The sequence below is a fragment of the Arachis ipaensis genome, chromosome B3 (genome assembly GCF_059453495.1).
Source record: "Arachis ipaensis isolate K30076 ecotype BB chromosome B3, ASM5945349v1, whole genome shotgun sequence".
Classification (NCBI taxonomy): Eukaryota; Viridiplantae; Streptophyta; class Magnoliopsida; order Fabales; family Fabaceae; genus Arachis; species Arachis ipaensis.
The window spans coordinates 11,564,130-11,588,628 of NC_142438.1; the positions used below are offsets into that span (position 1 = coordinate 11,564,130).

Sequence of the window (24,499 nt, forward strand, 5' to 3'; positions counted from 1 at the left end):
TGATATTAAATCTATTATGTCATCACATTATATAGTATTTAATGTGACATGTTATTATTTAATTTAAAAAAAAAACTACTTTAGTTTATATTATATTTTTCAGGAACTAATATAATTAGAGGACTAACTTAACAAATGTGTTATCTTTCATTGATGAATTCAAATATTAACTCATAATTAATTTATATATGTGTATATTTTGATAATCTAATGTTAGATTAATTTTGATACATTTTGTTGTTATTTAATTAGATTCATGTATTTAGATGATTTTTTAAGTATTAGGTATAAAAATTAGTTATTTTTACTAATTAAAAAATATAAAATGACAAATTTTACTCAATTTTTTTTTAAAATAACATATAATTTATATTTTATGATATGTCAAATTTTAATTGAATGTTATCTTAATTTGATAACAAATTATACTTGTAATTTGAGTTACTTCAACTTGAGTTAATATCTTAACCATAATAAAACTATTTGTAATTAAGTTATTATTTAAAATGAGTGATTATCTAATTTCTTAAAATATTAATATAACCAATTTTTTTTTCAAATAGTTATTTTCTAAAAAAAATCCTCCTGAGTTTTCTGCACACCATCACTCCTCAATGTAATCGCTCACAGTTTACTACCTCACCGTGATAATAGTTAAATATTTTGAATAATACTGTATCTTTTTTTTTGTCTTTTTTTAAATATATTTTTACCAAATTATAAACCTTGTGAACTTTTAAATTTTTAAATGAATTTTACTATTCATACTAAAATTTTGATTTTACTAGATGAAATCAATATAAAAAATAATATAACATTGTCAAAAAGAGATAATAGAAAACTGAATAAGAATGAGAATTTTATGAATTTATTTTTGCTAAAGTGTATTCAAATTAATTATTTGATGGGATGAACGATTTTGAAAGAAATTGAGAGAAGTAAAAGCCATTATAAAAAGAGTTATGGTACCTAATTTGGGAAAGAAGTTTTTCAATTTTTTTTTTTCTGTGTTTTGGAAAGAATGATTTGAAAAAAAATAAGATTTAGTTATTAATATTTTAAAAAATTATATAATTATTTATTTTAAATAATAATTTAATTATAAAATAATTATATTATAGTTAAGATATTAACTCTAATTAAATTGAAGTAACTCAAGTTCTAAATATAGTTAGTTATATCTAATTAAAAGTTGACACATCATATAAGATAAGTTGTATATTATTCTAAAAAAAGTTGAGTAAAATTTATCTATATAAAATTGGTTATTTGTGTGTGAAACTTTTTAACTAATAATGTATATATAAAAATTAAAGGATAATTTAAATTAATAAAATGAATGAGTCTCAAAATTATATAGATGTCTCAAACACAATTCAATTATATGTCTGTCCGCTTTATATCTCTATGTAAATCGAATTAACTTAATACGATTTACACTAAACACATATAAATCGAATCAACCTAATTCAATTTATTATTGTACAACATATACATAGTAAATCAAATTAACTTGATTCTATTTACTACTTGTACAAATTATTTACTCTTTATTAACTTTAAAATATAAATATCAATAAAAATACTCGAACTTGGAATAAAATATCAAAAAATCAAAACGAATAAGAATATAAATTCAAATTTTGTATTTTAGTTAAAATCCTAAAAAATCTACATTTTTACGAACTTATAAATTCAAAACGAAATAATAAATAATTTTAAAAAATTCATTTAAAAAATTTTTTTTGACTCATTAGCATCTAAAGAATCATAATTAAAATTTTTTATGTTAAAAAAAATTAATATAAAGTATAGCTCTCCAAAAAGGCATATGAGTTAAAACTTGAATTTTTTTTAGAGTTAGAAATAACGTATAACATCTTCAAAATGTTTGTTCTACACTTAATTTTACAAATTAAATAATACTTTAATTGATATAATATGTTAATTATTTGTAAAAATACATATTGTATAAATCAAATTAAGTTGATTCGATTTCAATAAAAGTATATATAATTTTGAGCTTTTATTTATTTTATTTATATAAATAATTTAAAATTAAATTTATATAATATTTTATAATATTATCCATTAAAAACATAATAACGTACAATATAATAATATAGATAATCGTAGTCAAGCTCATTAAATTGGTAAATGTTGAAAATTTTTAATTTCATAATCATTATCACATTTTATTGCATATACAAAATAAAAAATTCAGTTAATTTAAGATTAAATATTAAATTAAATATTAACTATAGATTAAGTTATGCAGGCAGCTGAATAATGTATAACCATCACCCATATATATCAATTTCCATTGCTTATTGTGGTTAAGGATTTTTTATGAAATTAGAATCTAGCTCCTATTTTGATTTTTGAATGTTCAAACTTACCATATACTACAATTAAGAAGTACTTACTGGATAGTACAAGTATATATGAAGCATTGCATGAGCACCACGTGGACCAATGAGAGAAAATAAACAATGTGCATAAAATTAGTTAATTAATTAATTAATAATTGATGCAGTACAGTCATATACTCATATCTTTAATGCTGCCATTGCTGTGAAAGCAAAGTTAAGGTGGAAGAAAAAAGGGACACTATCTCAAATTAAAATAAAATATATGTTCAATTATTATAATTAAATCCCTTTTGAAGAGTTTCATGATTTTACCGTTACATATTATTATATATACGGTGGTAGTGATTCTTATGAACAAGTTGTAAGATTCCAAATCCATTGAAAAACTTGAATTTTTAGCAAGTTTCCTTTTTTTTTTTAATGGTTCATTGCAGCTTTTCAAAAAATAAAATAAAATGAAATTATTATTATTATGAAAAATTGCAATGTGGCCCTGACACTTTTTCGAATGGAAGTATCTGACAGAAGTCAATGTTTAATATTTCATTCTACGGAGTAATAATTTATAATTGGAAAATGGTAGATACAAATCTTTGCAAAAGATTAAATGATTAATACAGGAACCTTACCTAGTCACACTCTCACAGCCCCCATCTCCCAAAGTGGATTATATGATAATTAATAAAAGAAAAAGAGTCAAATGTTTCGCTATAAAAGGAGCTTTATCTTCTTTGAAACATATACTTACTTGAATGGTTCTCTAATGTAATGTAATGTTTGGTCATATAAAGTAACTGTTAGTGCAATCTATATTCTAAATCATGACAAGACAATGTTGCTGTAATGATTTTAGGGAAATTTAATTTGTATAAGCATTGAGCATAGAAAAATTGAAGACACAGAAATATAAGAGAGGAAACGGATTACGATTACCACATTTCACATGATAACTACTACATTCTTTTTATTTTTTATTCTTTTGGTTTAAACGTCTTGTACACAAGAACTAGGTCCATTTTAATTGGGCTACTTAGGCTCCATATTTATTATATTACTGTCTTCTTCAAAACGAGTTACAAACTCTTGACCCAACAAAAGAAACAAGATAAATACCAAAAGAGTAAACTACTATTTGTACCCACGGAAGTTAAAAACGCTGACATATCTATCCATAGAAAAAGAAAATTATCATTTGTATCAATAAAATATAGATTTTGCATAATAAAATTATCCAAACACTAAAAAATTACCTAAAATTCCTAAATTACCCTTACTTCACCACCATACCACCTCCTTCACCCAATCACCTTTCTAACCCTAACCCTCTTCGCCCTGCCACCACCCCTCTTTTCCTTTCTAATCTCAAATCCCACCACCACCTCCTTCACCCACCACCACCCCTCAAACTCTTCACTCAATGGTGGCTCCCGCTACCCCCGCAACCGTCACCGGAATCCTCGCCCTCGTTCACGAATTTACCGGTGAATCCAACTAGTTCCTCCAGCTCACCGCCATCTACTTCGCCAAGGCCGGATTCGCCACCTGCGCCATTGACCATCAGGGCCACGGCTTCTCCGACGGCTTCATCGCCCACATCCCTGACATCAACCCCGTCGTCGACGACTGCATCGCCTTCTTTGACGAATTCCACTCTCGCTTCGATCCTTCTTTTCCTTCCTTCCTCTACTCTGAATCCCTCGGCGGCGCAATCGCGCTATTAATCACTCTCCGCTGCTGCGATTCGCCAGAAAATGTCTCATCTGCGAACCGAGCGTGAGCTCTGATTATGGTGTCGTCCTCTTCGTGGGTGAAGGCCTGATGCTCTACCTGCGGGGAGACACCATCGGAGCCTGCAAAAAATGGGTTGGTTCATGAACCTGTAATGAAGAACAAAGCAAAAGGAAATCAGGGGAGAGGTAGATATAACAACGGCAGGGATCAGGCAACGATGGTGGTGGTTCTACGACGCAGAAAGAGGTGAAGAGGGTTGGCTATGTCGACGATAAGGTAGCGTGAAGAGGAGGGTATCTGACGCAGTAGGCTCTAGTTCGAGGCCGATGGTGATGGTGGCGAGGAGAAGCTGGCGCGATGCTCCTGGGTTCGGGGTAGGTCTGCGACGTTGCTAGCGGAGAAGGGGGTGAATAGTGATGAGGAGGGTGATACGGTGGTATGTGGTTGATGTTGGAATTGGGTGGCTGAAAAAAATGAGAGAGAGAGAGGAGATGATAGTGGTGGAGGGAAGGGTAGTTTAGGAATTTTATTTAAATTTTTAGGGTTTGGATAATTTTACTTGCAAAAACTATTTTTTATGGATACAAATAATAATTTTCTTTTTTTTATGGGTAGATTATGTCAGTATTTTCAACTTTTGTGAATACAAACGATAGTTTACTCTAAAAAAAACAAAAGAAACAAGATAAAATAAAATAAAACGAATAAATAAATATTGCATTTGGAAGTGGAGGCATAGCTGAATTGCACTTGGTTCGACTTTCGAGATTGGTTATAACTCAGTGGAGAATGAACTTATTGTCTGCGTGAGTGCATGAACAAAAAGATTCTTACACGATCAATCTATAAGGTTGTGGAGGTCGTCACACAAAACAAAACACATTGTTGTGAAAAAAGAGGGGAAAGATTAATTTAATTATATATTTTTCAAACAAAATTATTCCTAAAAATAAACGGCATTGAATTGTGATGTGGGAAGAGCAAAACTACAAAAAGCCAGGAAGGTGGAGAAGCTAATAGAAATCAGCATCCAATTTGCTGGACGTTGTTTGCTTCCGGCGAACTAGATAAGAGGAAGCCTAACTGATTTAAATTAATAGGATGATTAGTTCACTCGTCTACTTAAACAAATATCAACTAATTTTTTTTATATATCAGAAATAAAAGAATGGAAAAATAATTTGTGTATTATTGAGTGTATTTAGTATATTTGAACATTTATTATAGAATATTACATTTTTATTATTACGATTCTCTTTTTTTGTACGGCCTTAAGCACAACCGCCATTCGGGCAGCCAGTTACCCTTACGACCATAGACTCGTTATACTTCAGACCAACCTGCACCACCCAGTCATAGATCATTAATTTACAATAACGCATACTATTTGGAGATCTTGATAAGCTGTAGACAAATCTCCCCAGAAGAACAGCTTGAGCGTTGTTGTGATGGGAGGCTTCCATGCATAACGTATATCAGTCAAGATGATGTTTTGATTTTGAGTGATCCGGACATTCAAATTATACTTCTCAATAATCTCTCTTTGTGTTTTCTTCGTCTTTCCACCAATGCGACCGTTATCAACATGAAGACCATAAATAAACTGCCATCACCCTGGAAGATGGAATCCAGCAAATAAGGTCATGTTGCATAATGGAATGGAACTATATTCAAGCCAAAGATGTATTACCAAAGCATGAATCAACTAAAGATCGTTTAACCACATGAAAAGAAGACATGGGTGTTTGAGAATGAATTTATATACATATCTGCAACTAAAGAAGGCAAGTAAAAAAAATCTATAAAACAACATTTTTTTTGGCTCCTCGTGCTATCCCTTAATCTGTCTTAGTGGGATTTGAATCACCGACACTTGCTTAAGCAGGCGAGTAAGTTAACTACTCCACTAACACAAATTAGTTACAAAGCACCATTTTATCAGAACTACAATATTCTTTTTTTTTTTTTTCTGAAAACAAAGTGAATTTATGTCCAGAATAACGTTTTTCATTTATACTTTGCAGAGTAAGTTCAGTTTGTTGGTCCCACATTTTTTGTGCTTTGTTTGCTGGACCAAAGCGTTATTACATATAAGTATATTTTACAGTTTGGGCTTGAGTCCACCACTTTTGATAAAATTTGGGCCAGTCTTTTTGTCAAAATTTGGCCCACTTTACTTGTTCCAATATCTCCACTTTCGAAATGGAGTTTATCCCCTGACCAAAACAAAAAGAAATAGAGTTTATCCCCGTCAAAAAAAAAAGAGTTTATCCAGACCGAAAACGAAAAAGAAATGGACTTTATCCTTTGAGCGAAAAAAATAATCTAGTGGTTGTATTTTTCAGTAATTGCACCATAAAATTCTTTGATAGATGTTAGATATTGAAATGACTCGTTTGTATAACGTTTATAATTAAAAAACTAAGTGGGTTTATGCTATTTAAAAAAATTCCTAAAAGAGAGATTATGTGATATAAAGTGAGACTGGTTGTCAACAAGCTATAGTTCAGTCGGCGTATGTCTCCCTTCCCACTAAAAAATCTCGGATTTGACTTTCATCTAATGTAGCTTGAGCAAAAAAAAAAAAAAAAGCGTGGATTATATATGGACATATGGTTCAAGGGTGTACATGACCAGGCCACACCGGATTTAGTTTAATATAGACTCGACCCGAAATATAGATTGGGTCTAATTTTTAGACTCTAACCCGATCCTAGACTCGATGAAACCTACGCACCTTTGGGCCGGGTGAAAACCGGGTCTTTAGCATGTAAAAATCACCTAATCTCCAACCATTATTTTACAATTCACATAGTAAAATTCACTTAAAAAAATATAACAAGAACCAATCATTCTTTAAAATTAAAGCATAAGCATAATCAATACTAATATTGTCTAATAAAATCAAATATTTAAATCAATACAAATAACACAATATTATGCATTAGTGTAAAGTCTTATGCATTTTAAACATAAAACATTAACTTATAATCTTATAATGACTAATAACACAAAATATTAAGGTTTACAATATTTAAATTTCACATAAGAATAGCCATCATCCATCACTAATAACACAAAATATTAATTGTGTATGATGACCGGGCCATCGGGCCGAGTTCGGGTGACCCGAGCTATGGTCCGATCCCGACCCGAAATAATGACCGGGTCTATTTTTGAGACCCTTACCCGACTCTAGATCCGATGAAATCACACTAAATTAGCTCCTAAAGTGTTCGGGCCCGGACCGAAGCTTCGAGTTGGGCCGGGCCATGTACATCCTAGGTCCAACCTCCAAGTTTTCTTAATCCAAATACTGCTTTTATATGTAAATTTCATAGTGCCGTTTATGGTCTAAAACAGATTTCAAAGGTCCTGGTTTCGTACACTTGCTGCAACCTTAAAAGCTAAAACAGTGCAGTTTGTGCCTTTTTGTTTATTTGACAAACCAATCCTTCCATTATCTCTCTTAATTTAATGTAAATGATATTCTTATTGCTAGCAACAATGCATCTGATATTTATTCTCTTATTAAAATTTAAAATGCTGTGTTTTCTCTTAAGAAATTAGGCATGTTTAATCGTTTTTTTCTGGACTATTAACCAAATTTGGGACGGATTCCTCTAAATGGACCCACTCTTTTTAATGTTAAACTAACAGTGTCAACAACTTATTTATTTCTGCTTACCAATTTAACCAAACGAATGAGTTTACCTGTGTCTGGTCTTTAATCAAGGTTAATTTCTTATTTCTTTGTAGGTGAATAATAACAATACAGTATGACTACGTAAAATGATTTAAAAAATGAATGGTGCAGACATTTAGAATGGGTAAAAACATAAAAGTTTTGTTAGATAATATAAATCAAACACATCATGATTATCTTCTACTTATCAATAATTCTGGAGGATTAAAAATGCTACAATAGAACATCGTAGAAGTGTTGTGGAAGTTGTAGTCAAACGTGAGTTGCAATGTTTGACTATAACAATAAAAAATTGAAACCTTAAAGAATTTAAGATAAAACTGAATAGGAATTATGCAAGCTTTGTAAAATGTGCTTCTTTACAAATGCTTAGTAATTCAGCAGTGCCAATGATAATTACAAATTGGTGCCCGTTTAGACTCCGTTTGAAAAGCAGTAGAATTTTTTTTTTATTTTGAATTATAAAAAAATTACAGTACATGTATTTGGTACTTTTTTTAAAACAATTTTTAATTTTTCAAAAAGTTAATTCATATCTTTTTGAAAAAGTAGAAATATATGACTTCTTCTCTTCTATAAGTCATTCTATTATCTTCGTAAAAAAAATATCTCAAAATAAAAAAAATATACTTTTATTTTTGACTCTATAAAAAAATATTGAAAATATTGACTTCCCATTACTGTTTTCACCCAAGATTCCATCTGCTAAAAGTATTGGTCTTCCACTATTATTTTCACGTAATGATTTATCTGTTGAAAATATTTATTTACCCTCCACCACTATTTTAAAATAATATTCCATTTGAACCACTTATTACATGTATTCCTTTCAATTTTTTTTAATCATTTTACCACTCTATTTTTATTATTAAATTTGTATTTAATATTGTGTGCGGTATAAAATCTCAGTTTTAATTTTATATAGTTGCAATTATTTTTATAATTAGTTATAACAAGTTCTTGACCCCAATAAAAGAGGTAAAAATTTTAATAGAAGTAAAAAAGAAAATAAAAAACAGCAACAAAATATACATTGACACATATTTCATAATTATTTTTTATTTTTATCGACCATATTATACACAATAAAATAGCAAACACTAACTACACAATAATTTTGTTGGCATTGCCATTAAGATTATTGTGAATTAAAATTTTATTACTATTTACCACATACAAGAACACCATTGTGAGTGAAGATATATGAAGTAAAAGAATCAGTTTCTACCTAAAAAATGGAACTAATAAGAAAACAAATAAAGAATTAATTGCCTAAACAATTGTAATCTTAGTAATTAGGTTATAGAAAATTAACATTTAATATTAAAAAGTATTTGTTATCATGTTGTTTTAATATCTATTTTTTGTGAAAAAAATATATTTTTTTAGTTATTTATCTAAACGTTACAACTTTAAAATAAGGACTTCTATAACTAAAAATTCAAATACAAAATAACTTATTTATAAACTACTATTAATAAAAATCCTTATACTTAAATTTTTTTTTAAATTTATTTAAATTATTTACCCAAACTTTATACTTGTAGAAATGTCATAAATGAAAATATACTTATCAAGAAGTCACTTGTCTCTAGCTTCTATTTTTTTTTTTCTTTGAGTTTTAGTGAATTTGAGAAAAAAAAAAACATGATAACGTCATCCATGTGAATGCAAAATTGTACACTAATTAATTATAGAATTTATTATTACAAATTTTCCAAGGCACCAATAATTTAGCTGAAAGACTAGTCCATCTCCGAAGAAGCTAAGAAGGCTGGCCCATCGTTATTGAGGTAGAAAAACAATTTTTCTAAGTGATGGAGAAGACTAACTACTGCTACTATATGGAAATTTCCCTTTTTTTTTCCATAGTATATATCATACGATTATAATAGGTATGTATTAAAATCAAGTATTAAAATCAGTTATTAATATAATATATATATAAATATATTAATAATTAATTTATTTTAATATCCAAATAATATTGTTAATATTCACATTACATCTAATTTTTTTTAAATTTTATTTTAATGTGGAATCCTTGTGTATCGATTTTTTTTTTAATACAATGGCAGCTAGCTAATCAGGAAAAAAAGAGAAGCAAGCATATATTATTTAAGCCATTTAGCATTTAGGCCTTTATAATGTTCACATTATAGTGCAATACACATAATATGAAACATATATATAGAATTTGTTCCCCCTACATCTACTTTATTCTAAAGATTGAGTCTTGCATGCATGCGCAAATTATATATTGGATAGAACCTTAACCATTTCTTGACGTGGCTTGCAAAAAGCAACCAAAGGTTTAGCTTTGGGCAACGTAAGCCCTATTCCCTCTGCCATGTCCACTTGATCCTCAATTTTCTCCCATTCAAAACACTGAAACAGTGCTCCTAATGCATGTCCCATAACATGTTTTGCCAAAACAGCTCCAGGGCAAGCTCGTCTTCCAACACCAAATGGAATCACATTGTAACAAACTTTACTACCATCTCCATTATCATCAAATCTTTCTGGAACAAATTTTGTAGGATCAGCCCATAAGTTAGGGTCCCTCTGCAGTGTCCACAAGTTCACAAGCAGCATTGTCCCTTTCGGTATGTCATAACCACAAACATTGCAATCACTTGAAGACTCGTGAGGTAAGAGAAGTGGTGCCACGGGGTATATGCGAAGTGTCTCAGTGATTATGTTCTGCAGGTACTTCATTTTGGAAGCGTTTGATTCATTCAAGAGTTGATCATGGCCTGCGTGTGTTTCGATCTCGTGTTGAAGCTTCTTCATTGTTTGTGGATTGTTGAGGAGAAGCGACACTGCCCATTCCATTGTAATAGCCGAAGTTTCTGACCCAGCTATCAGCATTGCCTGGATTTTTAACAGTTTTTAAATTATAACTATTTTTAATTTTTTATATATTTCAAACATTAAAAATATTAAAAGTTATTTTTTAATAAGTTTTAATAAAATATTTTTTTATGATATTCTAAAAAACGTATTCGTAAAACATATGCTACTATGTTAGTTAGCTCTTTTCATTTTTGAAATAATTAGTGATTGAAATCAATTTTGACCTATGACATGACAACATCATCAAATCTTACAATATTTCCCCAAAATTCACTCTCTAAACCAGTCTTAGGCAACGCCTTTTGTACTATTTTTTTAAAGTTCATTTATATCCAAATCCAAAAAATCATTGCCTATGCTAATATAAGCAGCGGTTATAAGTTTTTTGGCGTTAGAAGCAAATTAACATATATTTTTTCGGTTATGCTGAGAAAAAAAAATCTAAAATTATCCTATTTAATTTAATATTTATAATGTATGTAATATTTATTATTATTATTATTATTATTATTATTATTATTATTATTATATTTAAGATTATTCAATTATTTTATCAATAATTGATAATGAATATAAAATAAATAATGATTATATGTGAACTGAAATTTCTTTTACATGTAGAAGACAGAAGATATTATTATTGTCAAAGATATGGTGATGAGAGACTTGGAAGAGATACGTCTTCTTTAATTTGGAGTGGCATATGATGTGGGGTATTTTCAGTCAATTTTTCTCATTACGTGTTTTGACTTTCTCCCTCTGTTTTCTACCTTGTCTATTCAACAATACTTTTCATTTCTTCCAACAAAAAGACAAAAGGAATAAAGTGTGCGATTTACATTATTATATATGGTGATACTATCACCAAAATTTTATAATTATCTTTATATAAAGATATTTTTTTATAATTATTAGATCATAAATTATATAATTTGATTTTGATGTATTATAAAAATATTATTTTTTTAAAATATAACTAAATAAATAAAATATACTTTTAACACAAAAATTTTTATGAAAAAATATTTTTAATATTTTTATTTAAATAGATGGCATTAGATATTCGTACCACCTTTAATTTGAATGTTACCTTTGTATTTGGATAAGGTATACTTAACAATATCTCAAGAAGTGAAATGTGAATTTGCTTCATTCTCAACTCAAAAAATATAAAGAGCTGAAGATTATCTATAATTCCAACAATTTAACCAAAAAATCAAACATGAAGTGCTTTCTGACGCACACAGCTTGTTCCACAATACCATGCCTGGAGCCAAATGTATATATTATTTGTTATAAGAAAAGATATAAATAACTAATTTTAGAATTTAAATTTATAATTTAAAATTAAAAATAAAAAAATTATAATTTAAAATTTAAAATTTAAAAGTAATAAAATTTATTTCTAAAAAATTGATTAATATTAGTTGAAAAAAGTAAATTTTTAATATTATTCTAAATTAAAATTATTAAGCATTCATCGTTATTTATTTTCTGTTTTATTGATTAACTGTTAATTAAAAAAAAAGAAATTAATTATTTAATAAAAGCGAAATATAGCGCATGCTATTAAACTAGCTCATGACAACAATAAAGAAGTCTTGTGGCCCACAAATTCAACCCAACAGAATACATAAATTCAGTTCTAATTTCAGTCTTTATTAATTTATCTTATCTTATCTTTATGTTATCTTCTCTTCTTATCTTATCTTTACTTTTATCTTTCATAGGACAATACTTTATATATATATTTAGTCTTACCCTCATAGTTTACAACACTTCAGTACAATTCAATCAATCAATAATCAATAAAAGTTCGCATTCTTTTCTTTTCTTATTCTTTCACAATTTTATCATGGTATCAGAGCCACTTCTTTTTCAACTTCCTCCCACAATAAATAATCATAGATTTAGTTACATGCATCCAAGTGAAAATTCTACCACAGTTTTGATTATCCCGGTTCTTTACCAGCAATTCCGTCTGCGCCTTCTTGTATTTCATCTGCAACTTCTTCCGGGAGTTTTGTTTCAGCAGTTCAATCTGCATCTGTTCTAGCAGTTCAATCTGCATCTGTTCTAGCAGTTCCATCTGCGCTCTACGCGCCATTTGAAGACCACTCTTATTGCGCTATACGCGCCCTCTAAAGATCAATCTTGTTGCGTTTTACACGCTTATTTTTTATTTTTTATTTTTTATTTTTTATTTTTTATTTTTTATTTTTTATTTTTTATTTTTTATGAAGATCGCTGCTTGCTCTCTCTCCCTCAAGCACAGCATCTCCTTTTATGTATTTTTGCCGTCGGTAGCTCAAGCTCCGCCGCACGCAATTGTTTAAAGATCGCTGCTCAAGCACAACATCTCCTTTTATGTATTTTTGTCGTCGGCAGCTCAAGCTCCGCCGCACGCAATTGTTTAAAGATCGCTGCTCAAGCACAGCATCTCCTTTTATGTTTTTGCCGCCGGCAGCTCAAGCTCCGCTGCGCGCATTTTTTGAAGATTGCTGCTCAAGTACAGCATCTCCTTTTATATTTTTGCCGCCGGCAACTCAAACTCCGCCGCACGCATCTTCCTCCGCGTCACTACGTCAAACGCGTCTTCATCAACAATTTCATTGGAACTTATCCAAGCTGTGGATTATTGACATCTTCCATCCACCAGCTTGCGGGGGCGTATTAAACTAGCTCATGACAACAATAAAGAAGTCTTGTGGCCCACAAATTCAGCCCAACAGAATACATAAATTCAGTTCTAATTTCAGTCTTTATTAATTTATCTTATCTTATCTTTATGTTATCTTCTCTTCTTATCTTATCTTTACTTTTATCTTTCATAGGACAATACTTTATATATATATTTAGTCTTACCCTCATAGTTTACAACACTTCAATACAATTCAATCAATCAATAATCAATAAAAGTTCGCATTCTTTTCTTTTCTTATTCTTTCACAATTTTATCACATGCAAAAAGCCAATAACCCTTATAACAATCTCTTAAGGTGAAGAAGAAATAAATATCTCACCAGAATGACTCCTTTCATTGTTTCATACGTGTAGAGTTCAGGTTCCTTATCTTGCAAGTCCAACATGACTTCAATCAAATTTAGTTTCCCATTATTATTATCACTTCTGATGCTCCTATTCCTTTGGATCTCATCAAGTAGTTTCTGAAGAAAACTATCCACCCTTTTCATCAAATTCACCATCTTCTTTTTCATGCCTTGAAAATCAATCCATTCTGGTATTGGAATGAAGTCATTCAAGCAACTAGCTTGAAGCGCCGTGAACTCCTTCATCAGAATTTGGAACTCTTTACCTTCTTCATCAATATCCTTGCCATAGTACCTTTTCCCAGATATCATCCTCAGCAGCATGTTGAAAGAGACTTCCACAAATTTTGGCCTCAGTTCTACCTATTATCATTAAGTAGTGACCAAACCATAAATAAAAATAAAAAAAAATGAATAGAAGAATAATTTTACATAAACTTTATCTTAGTATATGGACTAATAAAGATAATAAAAATAATAGACAACATAATATATCTAAATTTGTGATACACTAAAATATATTATATATTTAAAATTTATTAATACTATGTGTACACTAAAGTAAGAAACGAGACTCGAATTCGAAATCTTTAATTGAGTATGGAAAGATTATGTCATTTAAATACTATAATTGATGAAAAATTGAGTATACGATGAATTGAATCTTTTTGGCAAACCGGATATTATAATGTTCTACCTTTAACTTTTGAGTTTGACCACCTTTGCTGCACTCTTGAAAGAGTTCCTTCACCAACAACCGAATCTCTTCCTCACGAATGCTTTCAAACATGGCAAGACGATTGGTAGAGAAGAGCTCCAAGGTTGTTAGACGGCGGAGGCTGCGCCAGTGGTCGCCGTAGGAAGCAAATCCTATCGTCCTACTACCATAGTTGAGAAGCTTCGCGGCAAGTGTGGTGGGACGGTTTGCAAAAGTGATATCATTCTTTGTGAAACATTCTTCAATGGCGGAAGGTGAAGAGACAACAAGGACTTTTCGTGTGCCGAGTTTGAGGAACAGCATGTGGCCATATTTCTGTGTGAGGTTGTGAAAGCTTTGGTGCAAGGGTTGTTTTATGAGATGAAGGTGACCTATCATTGGTAGAGAAGGTGGACTTGGTGGTAGGTTTTTGTGTTTGCCATGGATTTGAAGAATGTATTTAGAAACAAGAAAGAAGAAGAGGAGAAATATTGAAGTAGGTATCAGCCAGTTACTTGCTTCTTCCATGTTATTGTGAAAGAAAAAAACTGTGTGGGAGAGTGTTTATATATTTGCTGAATGATTCTTGTTGATTCATTTGTTTTACTAATGAGCTTGACTTTTGAAGCATTTTGATAAGGATTTCATGTACTAAAATTTTGAGATTTTTTTTATACGAGTGGAATATTTACAGTGGAACATTGCAATTATTGTTGTACCGACCACTTTTGCTAAGAAATTAACCTTTTTTTTTTTCTGATCATTAATGAGCTATTAAAATGGAAAATGAGCATAGAAGAGTGGAAGTTTGACGCTGTTATTATTATAGAGAGGGAAATGACTCAAATGAGAAAGTTAGATGATTCAAAATTTAATACCTATTTTTTTTAAGTTTAAGGAGTAAGTTAAATAATTTTTTTTATTTTTTATTTAAAAATTAAAAAATTAAAATAGTAAACTTTTTTAACTAATTAATTAGAATTGCCTTCAATCTTAGTTTATCCTAGCAGAATTGTGTTTTTTTTTTTTTCACTCAACCACGTTACCTAAATCTACTAATCAACTTTTAAGATGTGTGTACATAAATTTTGTACCAATAAATGTTTTTTCTTAACAGAAGTTGGCCTCTATTTTCTTCCTTTACACATGTACTCCTTAGTTAATTTTCGGTCCATCTTATTGTATGTTGAGTTTTTTATTTCAAAAAAAAAAAAAAATTCCATACTGAAATTTGGGAGGATATGGACAAGCAAAGAAACTGGGTTTGGTAGTCTCGAACAGGGACCTACTTCTGCATTTAATATAGGCGGCTAAAAATTTAGTGTCTTGGAAGTATTTTGTCTAGTAATGGAATTGAGAGATTAATATTACCGTTAATATTTAATATATAAAAGAATAAGGTATATTTTTTATTATTAACGTTTATAATTTAAAAAAAATTATTTTTATTATTTAATTTTATTTTTAATCATTTTTATTTATTTAATTTTATTTTTAATCATTTTTATTTATATCAAAACTACTTCTAAAAATTTTTTATTTTATCTATAATATTTTACATAAAATTAATGTTTAGATATAATTTTGACACAAATAAAAAATACTAAAAATAAAATTGAATGAAACTAAATGTTGAAGATTTTTAAAAAAAATCGCAAACATCAGAAATAAAAAATATATTTATACAAAAATTAAAAAATTTTAAAATACAAATATTTAAAATTTAATTAAAAAATATATAAAATTTAAACTCAATAAAAATATACTTTTAGTTAATTTTATAAAAGTTTATTATTTGACAACTTACTATAATATTGACTGCTATAATATATATTGATTCGAATTCCCTAGCATTAGTCATTTAGTCTTTTTAAAATAAGAAAGTGCAATAGAAAAATTTGTGTTAATAGATTTCAACTACTTTTTGTGGCTTCAATTATGTCGAATTGAATTTGTCGAGCTTTTGGCAATGGAATTCGGATGCTTTAGGCTTACTAGAGACAAAAAAAAAAAAAATTAAGTAGAGAGTAAAAATAACTATAAAAGTGGTTTTTTTTTTTAAGTTTCAAAATAAATACTCTAACAATTGTAATAACGAGAGAAACACATACAGAGCTTTTAGTTTTAAAAAGTTTTAATATATAAAAAATCTTTAAAGTTTATAGGTTTCAATGAAAACATTTTTCATTATTTGCCTTAAAAAATTATTAACTAAATTATTTTTATTTGCAGTGTTAAACTTTTTTTAAGTCTACTCCAGTCTCCAGTTAATGGACTAAGATCTTGTTATTGTTGCTGTCATTATATTAAACTTTTATTAGAAGTATAAAAAATAAATTATACATACATTAATAAAATATTTTAAATTAAAATCAAGTAATCTAAAAGTCAATTTATTAATTCGCTTAAATAAGTGATCTAATTCAAAGCATACCTTGTATTAATAGACTCAGTAGCACAGTAAATTAATTTTTTATTTTTGAATTGGACTAAAGGATATTGTGAAAAACTAAAATATATTGAAAGCTTCTAGTATGAGGAAAGTATTTTAAGGTCTTTTATAGACCAGGATAAATTACAAATATGTAAAAATTATGGGAGTCACTTTGAAATATGATAAACAAGTAATTAATCTTTACATGACTATCACACTCATATGATCATCACGTGTGTTCAAAGAGAATTCAAAACCCAAATTCTCTACATGTGTCAACATCACTAATAAAAGAAATACTGTAAATTTAAATTACTTGTTCATTTCTAAAAACAATTTCATTAAAAGATCTAAAACATTTTTGTTAAAAATGTGTTAGTCATAAAAAGTAACAATAATAACAATAATAATAATAATTATAATAATATCAATTAATGTACTACATTAGAGAAATATATTTTTTTTAAACAAAAAGCAAGTGACGGAATTGTAGATTTGTTTTTGAACTTAGTCCTTGTAGTTTTATCATGTAATATAGGCCCAAATATAGAAAATGTTGGACTTAATTTACAAAAACAAGGCCCAAAATACTTCCAAACTATTGTCAATAACAGGATTGAGGAATAACCGAATAAGTAACGTGGTTTTTTTATAAATGGTTATTATCAGTCCCTAGTTGATAATAATACTTTCAAAATATTGTATAACTAATGGCAATTAAATCACACACCAAAATAGTGTACAACAACTCATATAATAGAGGAGTAGCATTGTTAGTTAATTTAAAGTGATAAGGTTGAGGAATAAGAAGCATCGTATAATTGACCAATTTTTAGCAGCTAGAACATGAAATTCAGGATAAATGGAACACACTCCAAATTTTTTACTCTTAGAAGAGTAAAAAATACGATGAGATTATACTAATAGTTCGGCTTTAAATCTCAAGTAGGTACATAGAGTCATAGACAGACTCCCCCACACTGTAGCACCAGGCCAAAATGCTTTACAGGACTTCCCTAATTCCTATCACCAACCTCGGCACCAAAGGCGGATAAATCTGAAAGTTCTTGGTGAAACATGAAATTTATTGTCTCATATGATCCCTAACAACTAACCAGTCCTCTGCAACCTGCAATAAGTTCAGCAGAAAAGTTCTATGAAAATTTTCAACAACAGAGTCTGTGAGCCTTCAAGTTTACTTCTACAATGTTAAAGTTTGTGTAGAACTGGAACTCCATACAACATGCAGAGTTGCTACAAGCACAACAAAACTTTTTCCCCTAGATGTGTCTGCTAAATAAATCATATCATGCAATGTATGAAAACTAATTTTTCTAAAAGCTTAAATAAATTTTTGTGTAGAGATGCAACTACTTAAACTAGGGTCAGCCTCATTCATGTCGTGCTCAAATCTAGAAAATAATTTTTCTAAAAGCTTAAATAAATTTTTGTCCCCTTTAAAAATAAAATAAAACTATAAGGACAAAAACCAAAGTTTGCTAATGTTACAGAGACCAAAATCTTATTTAAGTCTTCTCTAAATTTGATAATACTAAAGAGTCCTAGCAAGCTAAATGCTTCATTAGATTAAATATTCATATTATAAATTACGAATATACAAGGAAATCAGAAATAAGTACACTAATTGGTGAAACCAAGTTAATACAAGTTGGCAAGCATCATCTGAACAAGGCAGTAATATAAATTAAAACAAACCTAAATATCTCAATTACAGCTTAGCTTAGGTAGTTGTTTGCTTGGAATGCAAAACATTATTAAAAGAAAAGATAAAAAGATGAATCCCAAATATATATATAAGGAAAAAAATAACAAAGTTCTAACAGGTTAAGACTTAAGATGTACGAGTGATTTCTTCCCGTCAATAAATACATTGGGGACATGAGCTATCTCTCTCAAGTACTTGATATTTGGACAATAACTCAATTCCAAACGCTTAAGAGAATTGAGGCTAGACAACACTGGAAGTGAGTGCAGTTCAGGGCAAAATTTTATCTCAAGTTTATTCAACCATGGAAAGTCTCCATTTTCTACTCCTGTCCACTCTTTCAATTGAGGCATGGATTGAATTGACAGTGTTTCCAACTTTGGAAATGCATGATATAGTTGATCTTCTCCATCCCGACAAAAGTGTTCATCTATTCTTTCAAGCTTGTCCATTCCGTCGATCCACAAAAAGCGAAGAGATGGCAATTTACCAATGGGTAGAAGACATTCACAATTCATACAATTATAAAGTTCCATATCAACTAGATGGGCATAGGATGGATCAGAAATCCAATTTGGAAGCTTAAAACCTCCATAACTTGTTATTTCTAACTTTTCAAGATCCAAAGAAGGTTGAAGATATTGAAGGATTTGTTCTTCTTTAACAGCATCACATTCCCGTGAGGTAGTCCATATTAGTTCTAGACTAAGCAGCTTCTTATTACTCAAATCAACCTCCTGGGCTTCCTCAAAACTCGAGATGTTTTCCATTCTTAAAATACATAATGATCCAGTCAGATCAACCAGATCCTTCAGCTCTAAAATCCTACAACCATCATCCTTACCAACAACGAATTTGGACAAAGTCTGAAGACTAGTCAGGTTACCTATCCCATGAGGCATAGAACCCGATCCTCCAATAATGTCAAAAACAAGATGCATCAAACTGGTGAGCTTCCCAATCTCTTCGGGCAACCCATCTAGCTTAAAACAATTCTTCAACCTTAGAGTCTGCAAATTAGAAAGACTACTAATTGAATCAGGCAATCTTTTGATGGGCGTAAAGGAGAGATCAAGATATCGAAGCAACTTCAAGTTCCCCAAGGAACTAGGTAGTTCCAAAATATGACTTCTACTAAAATTTAATGCCCTCAAGTGCTTAAGCCTCAAGAAAAGATCATGCGGGACTTGATGAGCATAAAAGTCAGGTGTGGGAGTAACGAACAGCGTTTCCAGATTTCGAAATCTTTCCAATGACTCAAAACCAACATGTTTGATGCTTTTAGCATCTAAGGACAAATGCTTAACATCGTCGGAGACACCATCAATGTCTCCATCAAAGACTCTGGCATATTCTGCAGAAAACTTTAATTTGGATTGGTTGATTTTATACAGGAAAGTGCGGAAAACACCCATAGATGGATCTAACCTAGAAGGAAGAACAACTTCATCAGATAGCAACGAAGCAAACACTTGATTCTCCACCTGTCTAGAAGAAGCGGTAAAGAGGTCTTGAGCTGCCCATAAGGAAATTAATTCTTGTTTGGAAAATTCATAACCGAGAGGAAAAAGAGAACAGTGAGAAATAAAAGGAAGAAGATCAACATGTTGTTCAGCGGTGCTTCTTTCAGAGTGAATTGCAAACGGAGGAGAGGATGCTGAAGGAGAAACATCCTTGTCCAGATTAACTTTGAGCTGTGTTAATTTCACAGCCTTTCTACTTCTCGGTCCGGTAGTAGAAGGGAACGGCATGGTCGCATCAGATGGTGATCTTGGAGACAGTCCAATCGTATCTCGAATTGTGGGCAAGGATTTTCTTGAATGGATAGGAATATGATCCGCGAGATCCCTTGAAATGTTCCCCACCCGCGGAGGCAGAGTCTCGTGTGTGTCAGGAGGAATAACTTCCTTTGGAACAGCTCTTGGTTTCGGCTGATTAGAACTGGGATTCGAGTCCATGGGGTGTGTGCGTAGATTCTGGTAAAGAAGATGGTGGTTCCAGAAGGAGAAGCAGCTGCAGAAGCAAAGGCACATAGCGAAAGAAACCCTAACACATTGTTTGGTTTGATAGAAAATTGGTGGAAAGAAAATGGATGGAAAATGATATTTTCCTTTGTTTGATTATGAAAGAAAATAGAAAGGAAATAAAATTTTTGTATGGTTCCATTGACAAAATTTTCTTTCCATCACAAGCAAGAAAATAAGAAGAAAAGTGCTATATTTTTGTATTTTCAATATTACCCTTAGTTATATTATTATTAGTAAATATTAATATAAATTTAGTTTTAATATATTATTATAATAAAAATTTATATTTAAATATTATATGTATTAGATAAATAATTTAAATCAAATATATAAAATTATAATATTTTATAATATTTATAAAATATAATAAAACATGAATAAATAAAAATATTTATATTTTATTTTATGATAAGAGTATTAATGTAATTTTATATTATTATGATTTTTTTTTTCACTTTTCTTTCTATCCAAACAAAAGAAAATTTTCTCTCTATTTTCTTTCCATCTATTTTCTATTCATCCAAACAACACACAAATAACTTAACTTTTCTTTCCATTTTCTTTCCTCTTATTTTCTTTCCTTTCATTTTCTTTTCAACATCCAAACAAACCCTAAGCGAGGGAATAGAAAAGTAAGTTTGTATTAGAGTGATTTATGTTTGACAATTTTTGATAAAAAGTAAGTTTGTGTTAAAGTAATTTATGTTTGGCAATTTTTGTATCAAAATTGATTATAGTAAAATAAATGTTGTTTGACTTATACAATTCAAAATCACTTTTAGATCAAAAATTACTAAAATAGACCTCAACTTAAATTATTTTTTTTATATTATCTTATTATTATTCTAATTTAGATATTTAAATAGATCTTATTAATTAATTTTATAATAAAATTAATATTTACTTACTAAAATAAAAATAACATATAAAAATAGATAAAATATATTTTTAAATAAAAATAAAATAATATAAATTTTATATATATATGTAAAAGAATATTTAATCAAATATGTTACATTTTTTTAAGTATTAACTAAGAATGTTACTTTAGTATTTTTTTGCATCGTACTCTTATTCTAGTACTCTCAATAATCTTATTCTTAATATTAATTTGGAATCCAACGTTTATGATTTTATTATTATCTATGATTAATTTTTATCTAATTTATTTTTTTAATAGAATCATAATCTAATGTTATAAAAAATTACACTAAAACATAGTATATGAGAATTACAATTATAACAGAGAGTACTAAAAATAATAAAAAAATTAAATATTTACTTTATAGTAATTGAAACAAATCTGAAAATTTTTTATGATCTTTTTATATAGTATATTTTTAGTATTTTTAGTACTCTTTTTTTAGTATGTTATAATTTTTTACTATTATTATTATTTATAGTTAATTTTTTGTTTAATTTACTTTACCTAATAGAATCAATAAATCATATTATAAAAAGATAATAACAAACATAATACACAAAAATCACAATTATAAAGGTGTATAATATCAAACAAACAATTGAAAAAAATAAAAATAATAAATAATAGAAAAATAGAGCTCATATAAATAGAAATAACAAGAATTTTATAAATAATATAATAACATACATGAAGGATAAAGTTGATAAAAGATAAATAAATGGTTAGTATCCATGGTTAAGAACGCATAAGCTAAAAATAGTTGCTTCTTGTAAACGTTGGTTTTGGTAGCAAAATCACTTCTGCGTTCATAAAAAAAAATTTGCCAAACCAAAAGTTGAAGCTTTCAAGAAGTCTAAACGTGCTTCTTCTCTTCCAACGAGTTTCCCAAACACAGCTAGTGGTGGTGGTGTTGCTGTCAACTCGACGTCGGCCCTCGAGTGTTATGACGTTTTTAAAGTAGGCTTTGCATTTTGGTAGCCCACTTTTGAATGGACTATCGTAGCCTCTCTTAAAACATAAGAATAAAGCACTTGTATAAACTAAATCGATGCTAATATTATATGAATCACCCAGACTAAATAACGTTACGTACATGTCTCCAATTATACTTCTATATAAATCGAATTAAACTAATTCGAATTGCATAATATCTTTCAATATTATGCCGAGGATGATATCTGGGAAGAGATACTATGGAAAGCATGGAGTGACCGAAGGAGGAAAAGAGTTTCAGATTCTTACGAGGGAGTTCACTGAGCTTGAAGAGAATGATTGAGTTGATGAAGAAGATGGACCGGTTCTTGCAGAACCTCTTTGACGAGCATAGGAGAAACAGGACTAAATTAACGAAAAAAGGAGCATGACTCTGATTGATGTCATGTTGCATCTCAGAGAAACTGAACCTGAATTCTATGCTGATGACAATATGAAAGGAGTCATTTTGGTAAGTAAATAATTCATTGACTTATGGAAGAAAAAATTGAGATTTTACGTGAAAATAAAAAGGTAAATTAAAAATTGTATCTTAATTTAAATCATAAAATTGTCTCTTCTAATTGAAATTTTGTAAAATCAGTAGACTCATTTAAAATTATAATACTGGAAGATTTTAGTAACTATCACTTAATTGCCAACAATAATTGAAACACTTATACCCTGTGACACCACAACTTATACCCCACGAATCCTCTAGTGATTGCCAAGGAGAGGTTCGAAGAAGAAGATAGAGGTGGGGAAGTGTACTACAATATGATTCCATGAATATTGGAAGGAGAGCTTGCCCTGGAGCAGTGTTGGCAAAACGTATCATTGGGCATACATTGGGTGCATTGATTCATTGTTTTGAGTTTGATAGAGTTGGAAATGAAGAAATCAACATGAAGGAAAGACTAGGACTTACCATGCCCAAAGTTGAGCCTTTGGTGGTTTTGTGTGGGACAAGTCGGAGTATGATTGAAGTTCTGTCTAAGTTATGTGTTAATAATAATTAGATCATGAACCATCTTGGATTGGTCTAATAGTTAATTCAATAATTCGTTCAAACAAGTACTAGAGATTCAAATCTCACTTTGTGCATGCAACAACCCATTAGCCATCAATAAATCTAATACTAGTAGAATTATTTTCTAAACAAACACCAACTATTTTGATGTGCAAATAACATTGTTAGTTAAGTTAAAGTGACAAGATTGAGGAATAAGTAACATGGTTTTTCATAAATTGCCAGTTCCTAATTGATAATAATACTTCCAAAATATTGTATAATCAATTGCAATTAATCACACACCAAAATAGTTTACAACAACTTATATAATAGAGGCGTAACATTGTTAGTTAATTTTAAGTGATAAGGTTGACGAATAAGAAGCATAGTATAATTGACCAATTTTTAGCCGGTGGAACATGAAATTCAGGATAAATGGAACACACTCCAAATGATTTGATAATTGTAATAACTATAAGCGAAACAGTCTCTTAGAAGAGTAACAATACGATGAGATTACACTAATAGTTTGGCTTTAAATCTCAACATAGGAACATAGAGTCATAGAAAGAGCTCCCTCATACTGTAGCACCAGGCCAAAATGCTTTACAGACTTTCCTATCACCAACCTCGGCACCAAAAGCGGATAAATCTGAAAGTTCTTGGTGAAACCTGAAATTCATCGTCTCATATGATCCCTAACAACTAACCATTCCTCTGCAACCTGCAATAAGTTCAACAGAGAAGTTCTATGAAAATTTTCAACAGAGTCTGTGAGCCTTCAAGTTTACTTCTACAATGTTAAAGTTTGTGTAGAACTGGCACTCCATACAACATGCAAAGTACTACAAGCACAACAAAACTTTTCCCCCTAGATGTGTCTGCTAAATAAATCATATCATGCAATGTATGAAAACTAAATAAGATGGAAATCTTCTGATGGTGCAACTGCTATGCCTATGCCAAAACCACCGAGCCTTTTCTTCTCTTT

The 24,499-nt window shown here is 29.7% G+C and overlaps 3 protein-coding genes across 6 annotated transcripts in view; all 3 read right to left on the reverse strand.

Annotated features, from left to right (window-relative positions):
• Positions 1–24,499, reverse strand: part of SETH1 (phosphatidylinositolglycan synthase family protein) — a 42,218-nt gene that overhangs the window by 11,954 nt on the left and 5,765 nt on the right. The gene's annotated exons all lie outside the window — the stretch shown is intronic.
• Positions 9,899–15,228, reverse strand: LOC107629541 (cytochrome P450 81Q32). The gene is made up of 3 exons (XM_016332358.3): positions 14,413–15,228; positions 13,689–14,078; positions 9,899–10,683 (listed from the first exon to the last, which is right to left on the reverse strand). The coding sequence occupies exons 1-3, from the start codon at positions 14,938–14,940 to the stop codon at positions 10,063–10,065; spliced, it is 1,539 nt and encodes a 512-aa protein (XP_016187844.1). The 5' UTR covers positions 14,941–15,228; the 3' UTR covers positions 9,899–10,062.
• LOC107629540 (putative disease resistance protein At3g14460) lies at positions 17,643–20,698 on the reverse strand. 4 transcript variants are annotated; one of them, XM_088508876.1, is made up of 4 exons: positions 20,177–20,698; positions 20,001–20,088; positions 18,689–19,926; positions 17,643–17,975 (listed from the first exon to the last, which is right to left on the reverse strand). In XM_088508876.1, the coding sequence occupies exons 1-3, from the start codon at positions 20,603–20,605 to the stop codon at positions 18,692–18,694; spliced, it is 1,752 nt and encodes a 583-aa protein (XP_088365002.1). In that variant the 5' UTR covers positions 20,606–20,698; the 3' UTR covers positions 17,643–17,975; positions 18,689–18,691. The 4 variants fall into 4 exon arrangements, with proteins under 4 accessions (XP_088365002.1, XP_088365000.1, XP_016187843.1 ...); XM_088508874.1 differs by having other exon boundaries at positions 18,689–19,916; positions 20,001–20,698; XM_088508875.1 differs by lacking the exon at positions 17,643–17,975 and having other exon boundaries at positions 18,410–19,926.

Bases quoted from the DNA above. Each gene is read 5' to 3' on its own strand.
- LOC107629541 (XM_016332358.3), bottom strand. From the start codon at position 14,940: ATGGAAGAAGCAAGTAACTGGCTGATACCTACTTCAATATTTCTCCTC. The intron at 14,079-14,412 runs GTAGAACATTAT...TAATGATAATAG, and splicing joins GTCAAACTCAAAAGTTAAAG to GTAGAACTGAGGCCAAAATT. The intron at 10,684-13,688 runs GTGAGATATTTA...TTAAAAATCCAG, and splicing joins CAATGAAAGGAGTCATTCTG to GCAATGCTGATAGCTGGGTC.
- LOC107629540 (XM_016332357.3), bottom strand. From the start codon at position 20,605: ATGTGCCTTTGCTTCTGCAGCTGCTTCTCCTTCTGGAACCACCATCTT.